Source organism: Heterodontus francisci, chromosome 30 (assembly GCF_036365525.1).
Source record: "Heterodontus francisci isolate sHetFra1 chromosome 30, sHetFra1.hap1, whole genome shotgun sequence".
In the NCBI taxonomy this organism is placed as follows: domain Eukaryota; kingdom Metazoa; phylum Chordata; class Chondrichthyes; order Heterodontiformes; family Heterodontidae; genus Heterodontus; species Heterodontus francisci.
The window spans coordinates 16,576,388-16,597,075 of NC_090400.1; the positions used below are offsets into that span (position 1 = coordinate 16,576,388).

The 20,688-nt window shown below is 58.2% G+C and overlaps 1 protein-coding gene across 9 annotated transcripts in view; it reads right to left on the reverse strand.

Annotated features, from left to right (window-relative positions):
* The window catches only part of LOC137346600 (general transcription factor II-I-like), a 237,451-nt gene that overhangs the window by 23,233 nt on the left and 193,530 nt on the right, over positions 1–20,688 (reverse strand). For all 9 annotated transcript variants that reach the window (XM_068010145.1, XM_068010146.1, XM_068010150.1 and 6 more), the window contains 2 exons: positions 17,919–17,968; positions 10,803–10,889 (listed from right to left, as the gene is read on the reverse strand). In XM_068010145.1, coding sequence (XP_067866246.1) covers positions 10,803–10,889; positions 17,919–17,968 — 137 coding nt within the window. The remainder of the gene's footprint in view (positions 1–10,802; positions 10,890–17,918; positions 17,969–20,688) is intronic.

Genomic DNA, 20,688 nt, shown 5'->3' on the forward strand with positions numbered 1-20,688 from the left:
AGAGAGCGGGGCGGGGCGGGGTGAGACAGAGAGCGGGGCGGGGCGGGGTGAGACAGAGAGCGGGGCGGGGCGGGGTGAGACAGAGAGCGGGGCGGGGCGGGGTGAGACAGAGAGCGGGGCGGGGCGGGGTGAGACAGAGAGCGGGGCGGGGCGGGGTGAGACAGAGAGCGGGGCGGGGCGGGGTGAGACAGAGAGCGGGGCGGGGCGGGGTGAGACAGAGAGCGGGGCGGGGCGGGGTGAGACAGAGAGCGGGGCGGGGCGGGGTGAGACAGAGAGCGGGGCGGGGCGGGGTGAGACAGAGAGCGGGGCGGGGCGGGGTGAGACAGAGAGCGGGGCGGGGCGAGACAGAGAGCGGGGCGGGGCGAGACAGAGAGCGGGGCGGGGCGAGACAGAGAGCGGGGCGGGGCGAGACAGAGAGCGGGGCGGGGCGAGACAGAGAGCGGGGCGGGGCGAGACAGAGAGCGGGGCGGGGCGAGACAGAGAGCGGGGCGGGGCGAGACAGAGAGCGGGGCGGGGCGAGACAGAGAGCGGGGCGGGGCGAGACAGAGAGCGGGGCGGGGCGAGACAGAGAGCGGGGCGGGGCGAGACAGAGAGCGGGGCGGGGCGAGACAGAGAGCGGGGCGGGGCGAGACAGAGAGCGGGGCGGGGCGAGACAGAGAGCGGGGCGGGGCGGGGCGAGACAGAGAGCGGGGCGGGGCGGGGCGAGACAGAGAGCGGGGCGGGGCGGGGCGAGACAGAGAGCGGGGCGGGGCGGGGCGAGACAGAGAGCGGGGCGGGGCGGGGCGAGACAGAGAGCGGGGCGGGGCGGGGCGAGACAGAGAGCGGGGCGGGGCGGGGCGAGACAGAGAGCGGGGCGGGGCGGGGCGAGACAGAGAGCGGGGCGGGGCGGGGCGAGACAGAGAGCGGGGCGGGGCGAGACAGAGGGCGGGGCGGGGCGAGACAGAGGGCGGGGCGGGGCGAGACAGAGGGCGGGGCGGGGCGAGACAGAGGGCGGGGCGGGGCGAGACAGAGGGCGGGGCGGGGCGAGACAGAGGGCGGGGCGGGGCGAGACAGAGGGCGGGGCGGGGCGAGACAGAGGGCGGGGCGGGGCGAGACAGAGGGCGGGGCGGGGCGAGACAGAGGGCGGGGCGGGGCGAGACAGAGGGCGGGGCGGGGCGAGACAGAGAGCGGGGCGGGGCGAGACAGAGAGCGGGGCGGGGCGAGACAGAGAGCGGGGCGGGGCGAGACAGAGAGCGGGGCGGGGCGAGACAGAGAGCGGGGCGGGGCGAGACAGAGAGCGGGGCGGGGCGAGACAGAGAGCGGGGCGGGGCGAGACAGAGAGCGGGGCGGGGCGAGACAGAGAGCGGGGCGGGGCGAGACAGAGAGCGGGGCGGGGCGAGACAGAGAGCGGGGCGGGGCGAGACAGAGAGCGGGGCGGGGCGAGACAGAGAGCGGGGCGGGGCGAGACAGAGAGCGGGGCGGGGCGAGACAGAGAGCGGGGCGGGGCGAGACAGAGAGCGGGGCGGGGCGAGACAGAGAGCGGGGCGGGGCGAGACAGAGAGCGGGGCGGGGCGAGACAGAGAGCGGGGCGGGGCGAGACAGAGAGCGGGGCGGGGCGAGACAGAGAGCGGGGCGGGGCGAGACAGAGAGCGGGGCGGGGCGAGACAGAGAGCGGGGCGGGGCGAGACAGAGAGCGGGGCGGGGCGAGACAGAGAGCGGGGCGGGGCGAGACAGAGAGCGGGGCGGGGCGAGACAGAGAGCGGGGCGGGGCGAGACAGAGAGCGGGGCGGGGCGAGACAGAGAGCGGGGCGGGGCGAGACAGAGAGCGGGGCGGGGCGAGACAGAGAGCGGGGCGGGGCGAGACAGAGAGCGGGGCGGGGCGAGACAGAGAGCGGGGCGGGGCGAGACAGAGAGCGGGGCGGGGCGAGACAGAGAGCGGGGCGGGGCGAGACAGAGAGCGGGGCGGGGCGAGACAGAGAGCGGGGCGGGGCGAGACAGAGAGCGGGGCGGGGCGAGACAGAGAGCGGGGCGGGGCGAGACAGAGAGCGGGGCGGGGCGAGACAGAGAGCGGGGCGGGGCGAGACAGAGAGCGGGGCGGGGCGAGACAGAGAGCGGGGCGGGGCGAGACAGAGAGCGGGGCGGGGCGAGACAGAGAGCGGGGCGGGGCGAGACAGAGAGCGGGGCGGGGCGAGACAGAGAGCGGGGCGGGGCGAGACAGAGAGCGGGGCGGGGCGAGACAGAGAGCGGGGCGGGGCGAGACAGAGAGCGGGGCGGGGCGAGACAGAGAGCGGGGCGGGGCGAGACAGAGAGCGGGGCGGGGCGAGACAGAGAGCGGGGCGGGGCGAGACAGAGAGCGGGGCGGGGCGAGACAGAGAGCGGGGCGGGGCGAGACAGAGAGCGGGGCGGGGCGAGACAGAGAGCGGGGCGGGGCGAGACAGAGAGCGGGGCGGGGCGAGACAGAGAGCGGGGCGGGGCGAGACAGAGAGCGGGGCGGGGCGAGACAGAGAGCGGGGCGGGGCGAGACAGAGAGCGGGGCGGGGCGAGACAGAGAGCGGGGCGGGGCGAGACAGAGAGCGGGGCGGGGCGAGACAGAGAGCGGGGCGGGGCGAGACAGAGAGCGGGGCGGGGCGAGACAGAGAGCGGGGCGGGGCGAGACAGAGAGCGGGGCGGGGCGAGACAGAGAGCGGGGCGGGGCGAGACAGAGAGCGGGGCGGGGCGAGACAGAGAGCGGGGCGGGGCGAGACAGAGAGCGGGGCGGGGCGAGACAGAGAGCGGGGCGGGGCGAGACAGAGAGCGGGGCGGGGCGAGACAGAGAGCGGGGCGGGGCGAGACAGAGAGCGGGGCGGGGCGAGACAGAGAGCGGGGCGGGGCGAGACAGAGAGCGGGGCGGGGCGAGACAGAGAGCGGGGCGGGGCGAGACAGAGAGCGGGGCGGGGCGAGACAGAGAGCGGGGCGGGGCGAGACAGAGAGCGGGGCGGGGCGAGACAGAGAGCGGGGCGGGGCGAGACAGAGAGCGGGGCGGGGCGAGACAGAGAGCGGGGCGGGGCGAGACAGAGAGCGGGGCGGGGCGAGACAGAGAGCGGGGCGGGGCGAGACAGAGAGCGGGGCGGGGCGAGACAGAGAGCGGGGCGGGGCGAGACAGAGAGCGGGGCGGGGCGAGACAGAGAGCGGGGCGGGGCGAGACAGAGAGCGGGGCGGGGCGAGACAGAGAGCGGGGCGGGGCGAGACAGAGAGCGGGGCGGGGCGAGACAGAGAGCGGGGCGGGGCGAGACAGAGAGCGGGGCGGGGCGAGACAGAGAGCGGGGCGGGGCGAGACAGAGAGCGGGGCGGGGCGAGACAGAGAGCGGGGCGGGGCGAGACAGAGAGCGGGGCGGGGCGAGACAGAGAGCGGGGCGGGGCGAGACAGAGAGCGGGGCGGGGCGAGACAGAGAGCGGGGCGGGGCGAGACAGAGAGCGGGGCGGGGCGAGACAGAGAGCGGGGCGGGGCGAGACAGAGAGCGGGGCGGGGCGAGACAGAGAGCGGGGCGGGGCGAGACAGAGAGCGGGGCGGGGCGAGACAGAGAGCGGGGCGGGGCGAGACAGAGAGCGGGGCGGGGCGAGACAGAGAGCGGGGCGGGGCGAGACAGAGAGCGGGGCGGGGCGAGACAGAGAGCGGGGCGGGGCGAGACAGAGAGCGGGGCGGGGCGAGACAGAGAGCGGGGCGGGGCGAGACAGAGAGCGGGGCGGGGCGAGACAGAGAGCGGGGCGGGGCGAGACAGAGAGCGGGGCGGGGCGAGACAGAGAGCGGGGCGGGGCGAGACAGAGAGCGGGGCGGGGCGAGACAGAGAGCGGGGCGGGGCGAGACAGAGAGCGGGGCGGGGCGAGACAGAGAGCGGGGCGGGGCGAGACAGAGAGCGGGGCGGGGCGAGACAGAGAGCGGGGCGGGGCGAGACAGAGAGCGGGGCGGGGCGAGACAGAGAGCGGGGCGGGGCGAGACAGAGAGCGGGGCGGGGCGAGACAGAGAGCGGGGCGGGGCGAGACAGAGAGCGGGGCGGGGCGAGACAGAGAGCGGGGCGGGGCGAGACAGAGAGCGGGGCGGGGCGAGACAGAGAGCGGGGCGGGGCGAGACAGAGAGCGGGGCGGGGCGAGACAGAGAGCGGGGCGGGGCGAGACAGAGAGCGGGGCGGGGCGAGACAGAGAGCGGGGCGGGGCGAGACAGAGAGCGGGGCGGGGCGAGACAGAGAGCGGGGCGGGGCGAGACAGAGAGCGGGGCGGGGCGAGACAGAGAGCGGGGCGGGGCGAGACAGAGAGCGGGGCGGGGCGAGACAGAGAGCGGGGCGGGGCGAGACAGAGAGCGGGGCGGGGCGAGACAGAGAGCGGGGCGGGGCGAGACAGAGAGCGGGGCGGGGCGAGACAGAGAGCGGGGCGGGGCGAGACAGAGAGCGGGGCGGGGCGAGACAGAGAGCGGGGCGGGGCGAGACAGAGAGCGGGGCGGGGCGAGACAGAGAGCGGGGCGGGGCGAGACAGAGAGCGGGGCGGGGCGAGACAGAGAGCGGGGCGGGGCGAGACAGAGAGCGGGGCGGGGCGAGACAGAGAGCGGGGCGGGGCGAGACAGAGAGCGGGGCGGGGCGAGACAGAGAGCGGGGCGGGGCGAGACAGAGAGCGGGGCGGGGCGAGACAGAGAGCGGGGCGGGGCGAGACAGAGAGCGGGGCGGGGCGAGACAGAGAGCGGGGCGGGGCGAGACAGAGAGCGGGGCGGGGCGAGACAGAGAGCGGGGCGGGGCGAGACAGAGAGCGGGGCGGGGCGAGACAGAGAGCGGGGCGGGGCGAGACAGAGAGCGGGGCGGGGCGAGACAGAGAGCGGGGCGGGGCGAGACAGAGAGCGGGGCGGGGCGAGACAGAGAGCGGGGCGGGGCGAGACAGAGAGCGGGGCGGGGCGAGACAGAGAGCGGGGCGGGGCGAGACAGAGAGCGGGGCGGGGCGAGACAGAGAGCGGGGCGGGGCGAGACAGAGAGCGGGGCGGGGCGAGACAGAGAGCGGGGCGGGGCGAGACAGAGAGCGGGGCGGGGCGAGACAGAGAGCGGGGCGGGGCGAGACAGAGAGCGGGGCGGGGCGAGACAGAGAGCGGGGCGGGGCGAGACAGAGAGCGGGGCGGGGCGAGACAGAGAGCGGGGCGGGGCGAGACAGAGAGCGGGGCGGGGCGAGACAGAGAGCGGGGCGGGGCGAGACAGAGAGCGGGGCGGGGCGAGACAGAGAGCGGGGCGGGGCGAGACAGAGAGCGGGGCGGGGCGAGACAGAGAGCGGGGCGGGGCGAGACAGAGAGCGGGGCGGGGCGAGACAGAGAGCGGGGCGGGGCGAGACAGAGAGCGGGGCGGGGCGAGACAGAGAGCGGGGCGGGGCGAGACAGAGAGCGGGGCGGGGCGAGACAGAGAGCGGGGCGGGGCGAGACAGAGAGCGGGGCGGGGCGAGACAGAGAGCGGGGCGGGGCGAGACAGAGAGCGGGGCGGGGCGAGACAGAGAGCGGGGCGGGGCGAGACAGAGAGCGGGGCGGGGCGAGACAGAGAGCGGGGCGGGGCGAGACAGAGAGCGGGGCGGGGCGAGACAGAGAGCGGGGCGGGGCGAGACAGAGAGCGGGGCGGGGCGAGACAGAGAGCGGGGCGGGGCGAGACAGAGAGCGGGGCGGGGCGAGACAGAGAGCGGGGCGGGGCGAGACAGAGAGCGGGGCGGGGCGAGACAGAGAGCGGGGCGGGGCGAGACAGAGAGCGGGGCGGGGCGAGACAGAGAGCGGGGCGGGGCGAGACAGAGAGCGGGGCGGGGCGAGACAGAGAGCGGGGCGGGGCGAGACAGAGAGCGGGGCGGGGCGAGACAGAGAGCGGGGCGGGGCGAGACAGAGAGCGGGGCGGGGCGAGACAGAGAGCGGGGCGGGGCGAGACAGAGAGCGGGGCGGGGCGAGACAGAGAGCGGGGCGGGGCGAGACAGAGAGCGGGGCGGGGCGAGACAGAGAGCGGGGCGGGGCGAGACAGAGAGCGGGGCGGGGCGAGACAGAGAGCGGGGCGGGGCGAGACAGAGAGCGGGGCGGGGCGAGACAGAGAGCGGGGCGGGGCGAGACAGAGAGCGGGGCGGGGCGAGACAGAGAGCGGGGCGGGGCGAGACAGAGAGCGGGGCGGGGCGAGACAGAGAGCGGGGCGGGGCGAGACAGAGAGCGGGGCGGGGCGAGACAGAGAGCGGGGCGGGGCGAGACAGAGAGCGGGGCGGGGCGAGACAGAGAGCGGGGCGGGGCGAGACAGAGAGCGGGGCGGGGCGAGACAGAGAGCGGGGCGGGGCGAGACAGAGAGCGGGGCGGGGCGAGACAGAGAGCGGGGCGGGGCGAGACAGAGAGCGGGGCGGGGCGAGACAGAGAGCGGGGCGGGGCGAGACAGAGAGCGGGGCGGGGCGAGACAGAGAGCGGGGCGGGGCGAGACAGAGAGCGGGGCGGGGCGAGACAGAGAGCGGGGCGGGGCGAGACAGAGAGCGGGGCGGGGCGAGACAGAGAGCGGGGCGGGGCGAGACAGAGAGCGGGGCGGGGCGAGACAGAGAGCGGGGCGGGGCGAGACAGAGAGCGGGGCGGGGCGAGACAGAGAGCGGGGCGGGGCGAGACAGAGAGCGGGGCGGGGCGAGACAGAGAGCGGGGCGGGGCGAGACAGAGAGCGGGGCGGGGCGAGACAGAGAGCGGGGCGGGGCGAGACAGAGAGCGGGGCGGGGCGAGACAGAGAGCGGGGCGGGGCGAGACAGAGAGCGGGGCGGGGCGAGACAGAGAGCGGGGCGGGGCGAGACAGAGAGCGGGGCGGGGCGAGACAGAGAGCGGGGCGGGGCGAGACAGAGAGCGGGGCGGGGCGAGACAGAGAGCGGGGCGGGGCGAGACAGAGAGCGGGGCGGGGCGAGACAGAGAGCGGGGCGGGGCGAGACAGAGAGCGGGGCGGGGCGAGACAGAGAGCGGGGCGGGGCGAGACAGAGAGCGGGGCGGGGCGAGACAGAGAGCGGGGCGGGGCGAGACAGAGAGCGGGGCGGGGCGAGACAGAGAGCGGGGCGGGGCGAGACAGAGAGCGGGGCGGGGCGAGACAGAGAGCGGGGCGGGGCGAGACAGAGAGCGGGGCGGGGCGAGACAGAGAGCGGGGCGGGGCGAGACAGAGAGCGGGGCGGGGCGAGACAGAGAGCGGGGCGGGGCGAGACAGAGAGCGGGGCGGGGCGAGACAGAGAGCGGGGCGGGGCGAGACAGAGAGCGGGGCGGGGCGAGACAGAGAGCGGGGCGGGGCGAGACAGAGAGCGGGGCGGGGCGAGACAGAGAGCGGGGCGGGGCGAGACAGAGAGCGGGGCGGGGCGAGACAGAGAGCGGGGCGGGGCGAGACAGAGAGCGGGGCGGGGCGAGACAGAGAGCGGGGCGGGGCGAGACAGAGAGCGGGGCGGGGCGAGACAGAGAGCGGGGCGGGGCGAGACAGAGAGCGGGGCGGGGCGAGACAGAGAGCGGGGCGGGGCGAGACAGAGAGCGGGGCGGGGCGAGACAGAGAGCGGGGCGGGGCGAGACAGAGAGCGGGGCGGGGCGAGACAGAGAGCGGGGCGGGGCGAGACAGAGAGCGGGGCGGGGCGAGACAGAGAGCGGGGCGGGGCGAGACAGAGAGCGGGGCGGGGCGAGACAGAGAGCGGGGCGGGGCGAGACAGAGAGCGGGGCGGGGCGAGACAGAGAGCGGGGCGGGGCGAGACAGAGAGCGGGGCGGGGCGAGACAGAGAGCGGGGCGGGGCGAGACAGAGAGCGGGGCGGGGCGAGACAGAGAGCGGGGCGGGGCGAGACAGAGAGCGGGGCGGGGCGAGACAGAGAGCGGGGCGGGGCGAGACAGAGAGCGGGGCGGGGCGAGACAGAGAGCGGGGCGGGGCGAGACAGAGAGCGGGGCGGGGCGAGACAGAGAGCGGGGCGGGGCGAGACAGAGAGCGGGGCGGGGCGAGACAGAGAGCGGGGCGGGGCGAGACAGAGAGCGGGGCGGGGCGAGACAGAGAGCGGGGCGGGGCGAGACAGAGAGCGGGGCGGGGCGAGACAGAGAGCGGGGCGGGGCGAGACAGAGAGCGGGGCGGGGCGAGACAGAGAGCGGGGCGGGGCGAGACAGAGAGCGGGGCGGGGCGAGACAGAGAGCGGGGCGGGGCGAGACAGAGAGCGGGGCGGGGCGAGACAGAGAGCGGGGCGGGGCGAGACAGAGAGCGGGGCGGGGCGAGACAGAGAGCGGGGCGGGGCGAGACAGAGAGCGGGGCGGGGCGAGACAGAGAGCGGGGCGGGGCGAGACAGAGAGCGGGGCGGGGCGAGACAGAGAGCGGGGCGGGGCGAGACAGAGAGCGGGGCGGGGCGAGACAGAGAGCGGGGCGGGGCGAGACAGAGAGCGGGGCGGGGCGAGACAGAGAGCGGGGCGGGGCGAGACAGAGAGCGGGGCGGGGCGAGACAGAGAGCGGGGCGGGGCGAGACAGAGAGCGGGGCGGGGCGAGACAGAGAGCGGGGCGGGGCGAGACAGAGAGCGGGGCGGGGCGAGACAGAGAGCGGGGCGGGGCGAGACAGAGAGCGGGGCGGGGCGAGACAGAGAGCGGGGCGGGGCGAGACAGAGAGCGGGGCGGGGCGAGACAGAGAGCGGGGCGGGGTGAGACAGAGAGCGGGGCGGGGTGAGACAGAGAGCGGGGCGGGGTGAGACAGAGAGCGGGGCGGGGTGAGACAGAGAGCGGGGCGGGGTGAGACAGAGAGCGGGGCGGGGTGAGACAGAGAGCGGGGCGGGGTGAGACAGAGAGCGGGGCGGGGTGAGACAGAGAGCGGGGCGGGGTGAGACAGAGAGCGGGGCGGGGTGAGACAGAGAGCGGGGCGGGGTGAGACAGAGAGCGGGGCGGGGTGAGACAGAGAGCGGGGCGGGGTGAGACAGAGAGCGGGGCGGGGTGAGACAGAGAGCGGGGCGGGGTGAGACAGAGAGCGGGGCGGGGTGAGACAGAGAGCGGGGCGGGGTGAGACAGAGAGCGGGGCGGGGTGAGACAGAGAGCGGGGCGGGGTGAGACAGAGAGCGGGGCGGGGTGAGACAGAGAGCGGGGCGGGGTGAGACAGAGAGCGGGGCGGGGTGAGACAGAGAGCGGGGCGGGGTGAGACAGAGAGCGGGGCGGGGTGAGACAGAGAGCGGGGCGGGGTGAGACAGAGAGCGGGGCGGGGTGAGACAGAGAGCGGGGCGGGGTGAGACAGAGAGCGGGGCGGGGTGAGACAGAGAGCGGGGCGGGGTGAGACAGAGAGCGGGGCGGGGTGAGACAGAGAGCGGGGCGGGGTGAGACAGAGAGCGGGGCGGGGTGAGACAGAGAGCGGGGCGGGGTGAGACAGAGAGCGGGGCGGGGTGAGACAGAGAGCGGGGCGGGGTGAGACAGAGAGCGGGGCGGGGTGAGACAGAGAGCGGGGCGGGGTGAGACAGAGAGCGGGGCGGGGTGAGACAGAGAGCGGGGCGGGGTGAGACAGAGAGCGGGGCGGGGTGAGACAGAGAGCGGGGCGGGGTGAGACAGAGAGCGGGGCGGGGGGAGACAGAGAGCGGGGGGGGGGGAGACAGAGAGCGGGGTGGGGGGAGACAGAGAGCGGGGTGAAACAGAGAGCGAGGGGGGGGGGGGGAGACAGAGAACGAGGGGGGGGGAGACAGAGAGCGAAGGGGGGGGGAGACAGAGAGCGAAGGGGGGGGGAGACAGAGAGCGAAGGGGGGGGGAGACAGAGAGCGAAGGGGGGGGGGAGACAGAGAGCGAAGGGGGGGGGAGACAGAGAGCGAAGGGGGGGGGGAGACAGAGAGCGAAGGGGGGGGGGGAGACAGAGAGCGAAGGGGGGGGGAGACAGAGAGCGAAGGGGGGGGGGAGCGAGGGACACACACAGAGAGGGGGAGGGGGAGGGGAGAATGATCACTATCACTCTTGAATGATGGACATCTATCCGGAATACTCTGTATTGCTACCCCAAGTGCAGGCAGACATTGACTAATTGTGCAAGTCGAAAAATACCGCTATCTCACTAAATCAGCGTCAAACATCGTGAAGAGAAAGTAAGTCAATAAATTAATCTTTTCTTTTCTTTTAAAGCTTCTTCACAAAAATGCACATTTGTTGTTTTGATTAATAGTACGATAACTTTTAATGTTTTAACTTTCACAAATTGTCTCACCGACACCCTATGTAAGACATAAATTGTAATGTGGCCCTCCTCGCAAAATGTTTAGACAACCCTGCTGTAGAACCTCATCACTGTACAATTATTTCATGAACTCGCCTGCGCTCTGCAAATTTCAAGCATTTTTTTTTTTTAATTGCTCATCTAACAAATCCCTATACCAGAATATGCCATCTTTTACAGGGGATTTGTACGTCTTAATGCTGACTTCAAACCCTCTGATATTGGGTGTGCTACAAAAATGAATTGTTTGTGTACCATATCTTCGCAAATATCTTGGGAGACCTTTGTATTCTTAGGACTGCACACTTTCTCTCAGAATTCCACAATAAGGACATATCTACACAGTGAAATTTATAATTTCATATTTCCAGTAAACAAAATGTATTCAGCAGAAACCCAGCCCAGCTGGTTGCAACCTATTTCACTGAAACACTATCAACTAATTATTTGTATTGAAATACCCACATTCCTTAGCCTCTAGTATGTGCTAACATTCATGCAAATTCTTTAGACGAATCTAGATATGCAAATACAGTAATTATAAATAAACGTCAACACAATAATCAATAGTAAAAACAAGTATTCCGTGTAAGTGAAGAGAAAATCTAGCTGCATTTCAATTTCAAAAGGGATGGAGGGCACTTCTGCTTACCTGCGGGAGTAGCAGTAGTAGTAATAGTAGTAGTTGTTGACTTTTTCACCTCTGGGGTTTTCTCTTCTGAGGAAGTTTGCGACCTTGCTGTTTTAAAGAGGAAACACATTACTGAAGACTTATAAACAAAACTGACTGCATTTGTACTGATTATGCCTTCGTGAGCCGATACTCAACCGGAACTATTCCAGAAAATCTAATCTTTGCCAATCAAAAGCACATCAAAATCAAAAATATTTTTTGTCATAGTAATATTTATCTCTTTCTAGCAGCACTGCTGGAAATGAATTGAATCCTTATTCTGTCTCATGGAAACACTGGAAATCCAGTAACCTCAGGGTCTGGACAACACTGCATGATCATTTGACTCACAGGTCATGGTATGAGCTGCATGCACTGGAAATCCCCAAGGGAATATCCTATTCAGACTGAAAAGCCTCAATGAACCTGTTTGACAAGATAAAATAAACTCCAAGCCACATTACCCCGACCTAGAGAGAGGTATGGAAGAGGTATGCCAAATTCCTGAAAGTTACTCTGGGTGAGAGGGGGAAGAATAGCACTGGTCTTGGAGATCATGGCCAAGAACGTCTGACTCACTTTGGAGCTGCCTTTGAGACAGGGGACAGAAGTCTCTTTGAGGCTTGCTAACTGAGTTGGTAGCAACTGCGGTTTCTATACAAAAGAAAAAGGTTACTACTGGAGGCAGACAAAAAAACTACTGAGGAATGGCACTGATATCAGTGACCATTAAGGTAGCACCCATTTATAACAGCATGTTTTTCTGAAGCTTTGGAAGCCTGCAAAGTAATCTGAATACAATAGGCTGGTCCAAGATCCATGCAATGGTAGATGGAAAACTCTCAACCTCTCTAACGAAAGGAAGGCTGCCCATTTTCACCCGTTTTATTCAATATCTTCAATGATGTTTTGGATGAATCACAAACAGACTCTCAGAGTTTCTGTTCTGCTCAAGACACTTCTGAAAGGACTGTGGTGCTCTCTTCTATTGATGGTAGGCTTTCGGTGGACTTACTTGGGGTTCTTGGCACTCTTCTCACTATATGAGCCAATGGGATAACTAATGGAATACACTGATAGGTATCCCCAGCCCCATATTATAGCTTTGCACTGCTGCTGAAGACTGGAAACACATCTGTCCCAATTCTAGCTTCTAATCAACACCTGGTGGAAGTCAACTTCAGCCAGAACACAATCCTTCAGAATGGAGGAAAAGAGGTGAAGGATCTCATCCTTCTTCAATGACTGACATTCCAATGCAGTTTAAACTTGTGGGATACAAGATAGGTGTCCAAATAAGTCTCATTCATGTTTCAAAACTCCTAAGCATGCAATGCAAGAATTTCACCCAGCCCATTTACAGGATCCAAAATTAAGCTGTGATATAGATATGTGGCAAAAGGAGAAATACTTGCAGTAAAGTTTCCAGCCCACGCTGACTTGATACTGAGCAGCCTGTAGGTAGCACAGCAGCCATGTCTCTTTTAACAAAGTCCTTCATGGGGACCTGAATAATGCAGCGAGTGATGAATGAATCTGCTACTTGGTTTTCAATTTGGATATCGGGACATTGATATCAAGATGGCCAATAAATCACAAGCTGGCTACTGTACACTGTATGCCCTTCTACAATGCTGAAAATAGATTGTTGTTGCATAGTCTGCAGGAAATAGCCATAGACTGACAGCTGCAGGAAGGCACTACCTGGAAGCTGGGTTGTAGAACACGCATTCAGGATTTGACCTACATGATTGGGTTGCAGAAGGAAGCTGCTGCTGCCGAGACTCCATAGCTCCAGATGACAGAACCATAATTCAACAAGAAACATCTTCCTATCCTGTGCTCAATAGGACGGTGGTAATGTAATTACAATTTTTCAAGTTTGTGATGGTGCACATGGGGAGGACTTATGTGGTGTCTCAAGTCGAGATGGCTCCAAGATGGCACACCAGGTGACGGAAGATTGGAACCAACATATCTGAGCCAAGCAAGTCTACAGTACTCGATAGCACTGTTTGCAGATACCTGAGGCAAGCAAGTCAACAGCATACTGTAGGACACAGCTGACAGTTGAACAGCCAGCCTGGCCTATTACTAGCACCTGGAGAGTTAAGTTAGTCACTGGGATTGGGATTCTTCTCATCCAGCTCCAGATAACCCTGGAATCAAATGAGTTAACAGATGGGACAGTATTTGGTAAACATGTAGCAATAATCTTACAAGAGCTTTATTCCAATAAGCCACATGGTATTAGCTGGTTAAACTCCAGCAATACTGCCCCAAGCCTAGGCTCTAGCTGATCTGTACCTATACACGAATAAAAGCAGAAAACGCTGAAAACATACAGGTCAGTCAACATCAGAATTGAAAACTGAAAGAGAAGCTACCATTTTAGCAATATTGGGGGAGAAAAAATGCAAAAGTAGAGGAACAGCCTCCAATCAAAGGGAATTGAAGGATTGAATGATCTGCAAACTGCTCAGTAGAAAACCGCAGGATAGAGATCAGTGAGGCAATGAAAAACAATTTAAAAGAACAAGGAGTGTGCAAATAGTTTAAAAGGGTGAAAGTTCATGGGAGGTGCGGACACAAATGGAAAGGAAAGAAAATTGGGGAAATTTCTGTAAGAGGAAAGAAACCAACAAACACAGGTCTTAAATGCGAGCAAAATACATGAATCTTCCAATCTTCCAGAGACAAAAGGGAACAGTTCAGCACCATAGACAAAAATACCATTCTCTGCAATCAGCACTGCCTTCTGAAGTTGGGTTTATACTTGAAAGAAGTCATTCCGTCTCTCCTCCCCTGGACACAGACAGCTCTATCCCACAATCTCAAAATCTGCCAATGACACCAAACTTGGAGGTGTGGCAAACAGTGAGGATGATATGAACTGCCTGCAATAGGACATAGATAGGCTAGCAGAATGGGCAGACAGGTGGCAGATGGAATTTAATTCTGACATGTGACATGATGCATTTTGGCAGAAGGAATATGGTGAGGCAATATATACTTAATGGCACAGTTCTAAAGAGTGTGCAGGAACAGAGGGACTTGGGGGTGCATATGCATCGATCTTTGAAGATGGCAGGACATACTGAGAGACTGATTAGTAAAGCATATAGGATCTTGGGCTTCATAAACAGAGGCATTGCGTACAACAGCAGGTAAGTTATGATAAGCTTTTATAAAGCTCTGGTTAAGCCCCAACTGGAGTACTGCATCCAGTTCTGGTCACCACACTTTCGCAAGGAAAGGACGGTCCTTAAGAGGGTGCAGAGGAGATTTACCAGAATGGTCCAGGGATGGAGGATTTTAATTACAAGGTTAGGATGGAAAAGCCGGGTTGTTCTCCTTACAACAAAGGAGATTGAGGGGAGATTTAATAGAGGTGTACGAGGTTATGACAGGCTTAGATACGTTAGACAAGGAAAAACTTCCCAATAACTAATGGCACAAGGACTAGGGGACACAGATTGAAGGTTTCGGGCAAGAGATGCAGGGGGAATATGAGGAAGAACTTTTTAATGCAAGCGGGTGGTAATGACCTGGAATTGGCTGCCCACAAGAGTCGTGGAAGCAGAGACAATCAATGACTTCAAAAGGAAATTGGATGGGCACTTGAAGGAAATAAACTTGCAGGGCTACAGGGATCAAGCAGGAGAATGAGACTGACTGGATAGCTCTGTGGAGAGCTGACATAGACTCGATGGGCCAAAATTTCTTTTTCTTTCACAGGATGTGTGTGGGCATCGTTAGCTAGGCCAGGATTTATTGCCCATCTCTAATTGCACTTGAGAAGGTGGTGGTTAGTTGCCTTCTTGAACTGCTGCAGTCCACATGGTATAACTGCACCCACAGTGCTGTTAGGAAGGGTGTTCCAGGAATTTGACCCAGCGACAGTGGAGAGGCTTTAGGAAGTCAGAAGGTGAGTTACTTGTCGCAGAATTCCCTGCCTCTGACCTGTTCTTGTAGCCACAGTACTTATATGGCCTCCTGTGCCGTAAATGACTCCATGTCTCTATGATAATTTCTGATGTAAAGAAAATGGAGGATATAGCAAGTCTCTGCACTTAGATGAGTGGGACTTGTCCCTATCTGTACAGAAATTCGTCTTGTTTGGATTTCTCAGTAGCTTAAGCAAGGCTTTCTACATATTTTAAATCATACAGCTGACCAAAATGAAAATACCACCTGAAAACTGATGTACTTTCTGAAGTAGGATTGAGCTACTGGGACAGCATCTACAGGGAACCACCTCAGCAGAGACAATTTTAGTTTAGTTCTTCCAGCTTTCCCAACACCCCCATCCCCCCACTTACAGTCCTCATTATGTCACAGCTTTTAATCTTCTGCTTGGGCCTGAAAATCCTGAAGTCCTACTCTATCACTGACAGGTAGGCCAGGATTTCTCCTTGCCAATTTGTCCCAACTGTCAGACAGGGTCATTTTCACAAAGGTGACAAGCATACCACTCCCAGCATTCCTTAGGTATTGGCTTACAGGCAGCCAGGAATTTTACAGCAGAGCAGAAATCAGGCCACTGCGGCCAAATATTTCCAATTTTATTCTCAAAAGAAATGACCCATTTTATCTGCTTCTTCCAGGATGCTATTCCTGACATGCAACTATCCCTACATCAAGCAAACTCAGGCAAAACTGGTGGGATTTCTGTTGAGTGATGTCATCCCACTAGTCCCACCATTTTCTGACATCAACACAGGACAGACATGCATAAACACAAAAGCAAGCAGCATCAGCCTCTTTAACTACAATTGCTGCTAATATTTTGTCACGAAGCGGCATGAGGCCTGTGGGAAGTGGGCCGCACCCCAAATTTCTCTCCACTGCTCATAGAAGAGCTTGCCTAGACCCAGGAATTTCAGACTATCTTTACTGAAAAATAAGTGGAACAGTAGGTACCATTTTTTAAGCTTTTGTTAAATCAGAGATTTCACTGCAAGCTAATTCAGCCTCCAATAATCACAACCTTCTGCTTCCAAATACAAGTACTTTCTCCACAGCAAGCAATTCAGCACAGTACAGCAGAAAGACAAAAAGCAGAATGATGAGTGTGCCTTACACAGCATTTTCATTCTTTTTAAAAGGATGTCGTATTTGTGCTCAGGGTCAGCATGTCAGGTGGGCACATCTGCAGCAATCAATTCTGATTGCATCCTGTTGAAAGATGGCAAGTATTTTGTCTACTCAGGAAAGTCACCAATGAAATCAGCATTTGTGCACTTAGGTGAGGAGGTGATAATCCATGCACCTAAACAGGGTGTGCTTTAATCTAGTGTGTCTTTAACCAGAATATTTAACATCAATTGCAAAAGAATCACCATTCTGAATAAAAACACTTATTTAACTAAGCACTTAAAAGGGCTTAATTTGAGTGGAAATTGGTTAACTAAACCAGTTTGTATGGTGCAATTATTTCTTAACAAAATACTAAGTCATAAATTAAGCATTGGAAGTCAATTCTCCCAGTTGTTAACAGCAAGCTTTAAATTAACCAGTGATAGACCACATCTAAGTTATTAGAGGTCACCGATCAACAAGTATCAGTTCTGGATGCTTTAATTACATGTCCTGAAATTACATCCCCAAAGAGTCCCTCTCCCCCAGATCCCCATGTTTTCCCTGGTTGTGCAATCTAGAACCAGGGGACACAATTTCAAAATAAGGGGGAAGCTACTTAGGACAGAGATAAGCAGAAATTTCTTTACTCAGAGGGTTGTGAATCTTTGGAAGTCTCTACCCCAAAGGCTGTGGAAGCTCAGTCATTGAATATGTTTAAAGCAGAAATTGACAGATTTCTAAACACCAATGACATAAAGGGATATGAGGATAGTGTGGGGGAAAAGGCATTGAAAGTGGAAGATCAGCCAGGATCATACTAATCTAAACTAAACTAAACTACTGAATGGCAGGGCAGGCTCGATGGGCTGAATGGCCTACTCCTGTTCCTATGTTCACAATGCAGTTAATTTTGATTGCCTGTTTCAACAGATGGATTTGGTATTCCTTTGTCGTCGTCGTCTTCGTAGGCAGTCCCTCAGAAATAAGGATGACTTTCTTCCACTCCAAGGTTGTGGGTCCTTAAGTGACTGAATAGTCCAATTCTGGATTCGCACATTCTGCCACAGATGGGTCAGGTGGTGTTTGATGAGGCCAGTGGATGGGATGCTCGAATTTCCGAATGTACCTTCCGCTATTTGCGCTTGGTCGCTGCCTGGGCATGTCGACATTGTTTGAACTGGCTGGCACCTTTGCGGATGTTTCTTCTCCATTTTGGGCAGTCTCGGACGAATGATTTCCATGAATGTCACTTTTTTTTTTAGGGAGGCTTTAAGGACATGCTTGTAGTGTTTCCTCTGCCCTCCTGATAACCTCTTGCCGTGACGGTACTCGGAGCAGAAAGCTTGTTTTGGGAGTCTTGTGTCAGGTATGAGGACGATGTGGCCCATCCAACATAACTGACTAGCCATGACCAGTGTCTCGATACTGGGGGTGTTGGCCTGAGAGAGGACACTGATATTGGAGCGCCTATCCTGCCACCGAATTTGCAGGATCTTGTGCAGGCACCACTGGTGATATCTCTCCAGGGCTTTGAGATGTCTGCTGTAAAGTGTCCATGTTTCCGATGCATACAGGAGGGCAGGTAACATTGTGGCCCTGTAGACCATGTGCTTGGTACCAGATTTGAGGTCTTTGTCGTCAAACACTGTTTTCCTCAGACGACTGAAGGCTGTGCTGGCACAGTGGAGGCGATGCTGAGTTTTATCTCAGCACAATTCACCATTGAAAAAATGTTCTGTGGGATACCATCCCATTTTCTGTCACCACCTTATATCAGCGGTGAAGCTAGCTGAGGCTAAAAGAATTCCATATATTAAAAATACTGGATTGATCTCAAAAGGATCATGAGCAGCAATCTCAGTACTCATACAGAAAACAACAAAGCCCTGAAACTTTGTCCTTGTGGCTTGGTGTCATATGAATCCCTCAACTAGATTACTGTGTGTCGAGTAGCTCCCTTCCACCAGGGCATTATCTTCTATATATAATTTTAAGTACTATTTTAGTACTCACTCTGGGGGCGTTTGGCAGCTTCCTGTAATGCAGTCTGAAACATGTCCGGTCTGTTGAGAAAACAAATTATAAACTTAACTTTTGAAGTAAAATAGTATAATACAGTTTCAGCCAAATATTTGTCTCAAGAAGTGTCAACTGTTGTGTTATCTGTGAGGTGACATAGCCTGGCGTGAAGGTTAGAACATAGAATCTGAAGCAGGATCATAAAAGCCATTAAATATGACCATCCAGAGTCTATGTGTGGTCATTCTGTCATGCTTCCCTCACCACCCACGTATCTATGCTCCATGGACACTTTCCTTCCCCTACCGACGCAGAATAAAAGTCAAACAACGCTATTAATATTTCTATAATCCTAAATTTCTCTTTTCAGACATCAATTCTCCCTTTTAAAGGCAATTATTCCCAAATAAACTATATTTTCTGTTCTACAGGATCACAATTCTGTGATGTAAAAAACATTTTATTCTAATAATTTTATACTGTGTCCTTCAGTCCCACACTCTTTGTCCAAGTTCAACAGTCTGCCTTCTGCATCATTTTAAATACCTATGTCACATACATATCCCCTTAGTCTTTAATCCAACAAAAATAAATTTTTCTTCATAACTTCATCTCTTAAGACCTAGCCAGCCTGGTCACTCTTTGAATTCTTTTAATATATCTAAAGCCTTTTTCAGCCATATTTCAGAATTGTTTGCCCTCACCATCAAGTTGCACAACGCAGGTATAACCTGTGCCAATTTGCAATCCTAAGCTTTCCATACAAAAATCCATCTGCTACATAACTGGTTCAAATCTCTCTGAAGATGATAAAACTCCTTTCATTTCTGCCACTTGGCTTCCTGTTACCAGCAAATTCCAAATTTCGAAAGTCATATGTTTCACATCATTCAGAAACAGTAGAAAAGCTTTCAGCAGGAGTAAAATGACAATACAGATGGGCTGATTAAATTTCTCTCATGGGCACAACCAATCATAGGAACTGTTGATAATGGCAAAGCAGCAGCAGTGAGGAAAATTACCTGACCAAAATGACACCTTGTGTCATCACTGAACTCTTATGACCTTCTTACTCTAAGGATCAGTACGACTGAGGTGTATCACTGAACTGTATATTATTTAGCCAAATTAAATGGTTCTTTTTCCTACAAATTTCAGGAGTGCCTCCACATATGTGCAGACATAAAAGGTGTTGCGTCATCATACATATTAACACCTGTGAGCTTAAGAGAAATCTAAACCACTCAAGTAGTTTCAATGTCCATTATGATTGTATGGCAGTAGCCCAATTATATCCTGTCAGGAAACAATGCTGTATCTTAACAAGAACACAAGAAATAGGGAGGAGTAGACCATATGGCCCATTAAGCCTGCACTGCCATTCAATACCATCACGGGTGATCTTAGGCTCCAACTCCACCTTCCCGCCTGCTTGCCATATCCCTCGATTCCCTTAGATATCAAAAATCTGTGTATCCCAGCCTTAAAGGTATTCAACGATGGAGCATCCACAACACTCTGGGGTAGAGAATTCCAAAGATTCATAACCCTTTGAGTGAAGTAATTTCTCCTCATCTCAGTCCTAAATGATTGGTCCCTTATCCTGAGACTGTGCCCCCGTGTTTCAGATTCTCTGACCTCAAAAAATTACTAAATTTGTCAAACAGGATTTCCCTTTAGTAAAACCATGTTGACTTGTTCTAAACATACTGTGTTTTTTTTTAAAAGTGCTTTAAGACTTCCTTAATAAGAGATTCCAGCATTTTCCCAACAACTGTTGTTAGGCTAACTGGCCTGTACCTCCTTGTTTTCGTTCTCTCTCCTTTGTTGAAAAGCAGTGTAACATTTCCCAACGTCCAACCTGATGGGACCGTTCCCAAATCTAAGAGATTTTGGACAATCATAACTAGTGCATCCACTATCTCTGCATCTATCTCTTTTAGAACCCTACAGCGTGAGCCATCAGGTCCAGAGGATTTGTCGGATTTTAGTTCCTTAAGTTTCTCCAATACTTCTCCGCTGATATTAATTTCCTTCACTCTTCTTAGCCCCTAGGTTACTGTCTATTTCTTGTATGAAACTGGAGTCTTCTACCGTGAAGATGGACCCAAATTATTTGTTCAATGCCTCTGCCATTTCCTTACTCCGCATGATAATTTTGCCTGTCTCTGCTTCTAAGGGACCAACATTTGCTTTAGATACTCTCTTTTTCTATAAAAGCTCTTACAATGTTTATATATTACTGGCTAGTTTACTCTCATTCTATCTTTTCCTTTATCATCAACTTTTTGGTGGCCCTTTGCTGGTTTCTAAAATACTCCCAATCCTCAGATTTGCTACTCTTTTTGGTAACATTGTAAGCCTCTTCTTTTAAGCTAATACTATCCTTAACTTCCTCAGCGAGCTACGGATGGGTCTTTCTTGCCGAGTTATTATTTTTCAATGGAATGTATTTTTGTTGAACACTTTGAATTGTTTCTTTAAAAGTTTCCCACTGTTCATTTACCGCCATACCTTTCAGTCTATTTCCCCAATTTACCATAGCCAGTTCTCCCCTCATACCTACATAATTGGCTTTAAGTTTAAGATTCTTGTTTGTGATTGGAGTATATCACTTTCAAACTCAACATGGAATTCAATGGTATTATGATCACTATTACCCCGTGCATTTTTTACTACGACATTACTAAGTAACCCTGCTTCATTACACAATACTAGATCTAAGATAGCTTTATCCCCGGTCGGTTCCACTTAGTATTTTATG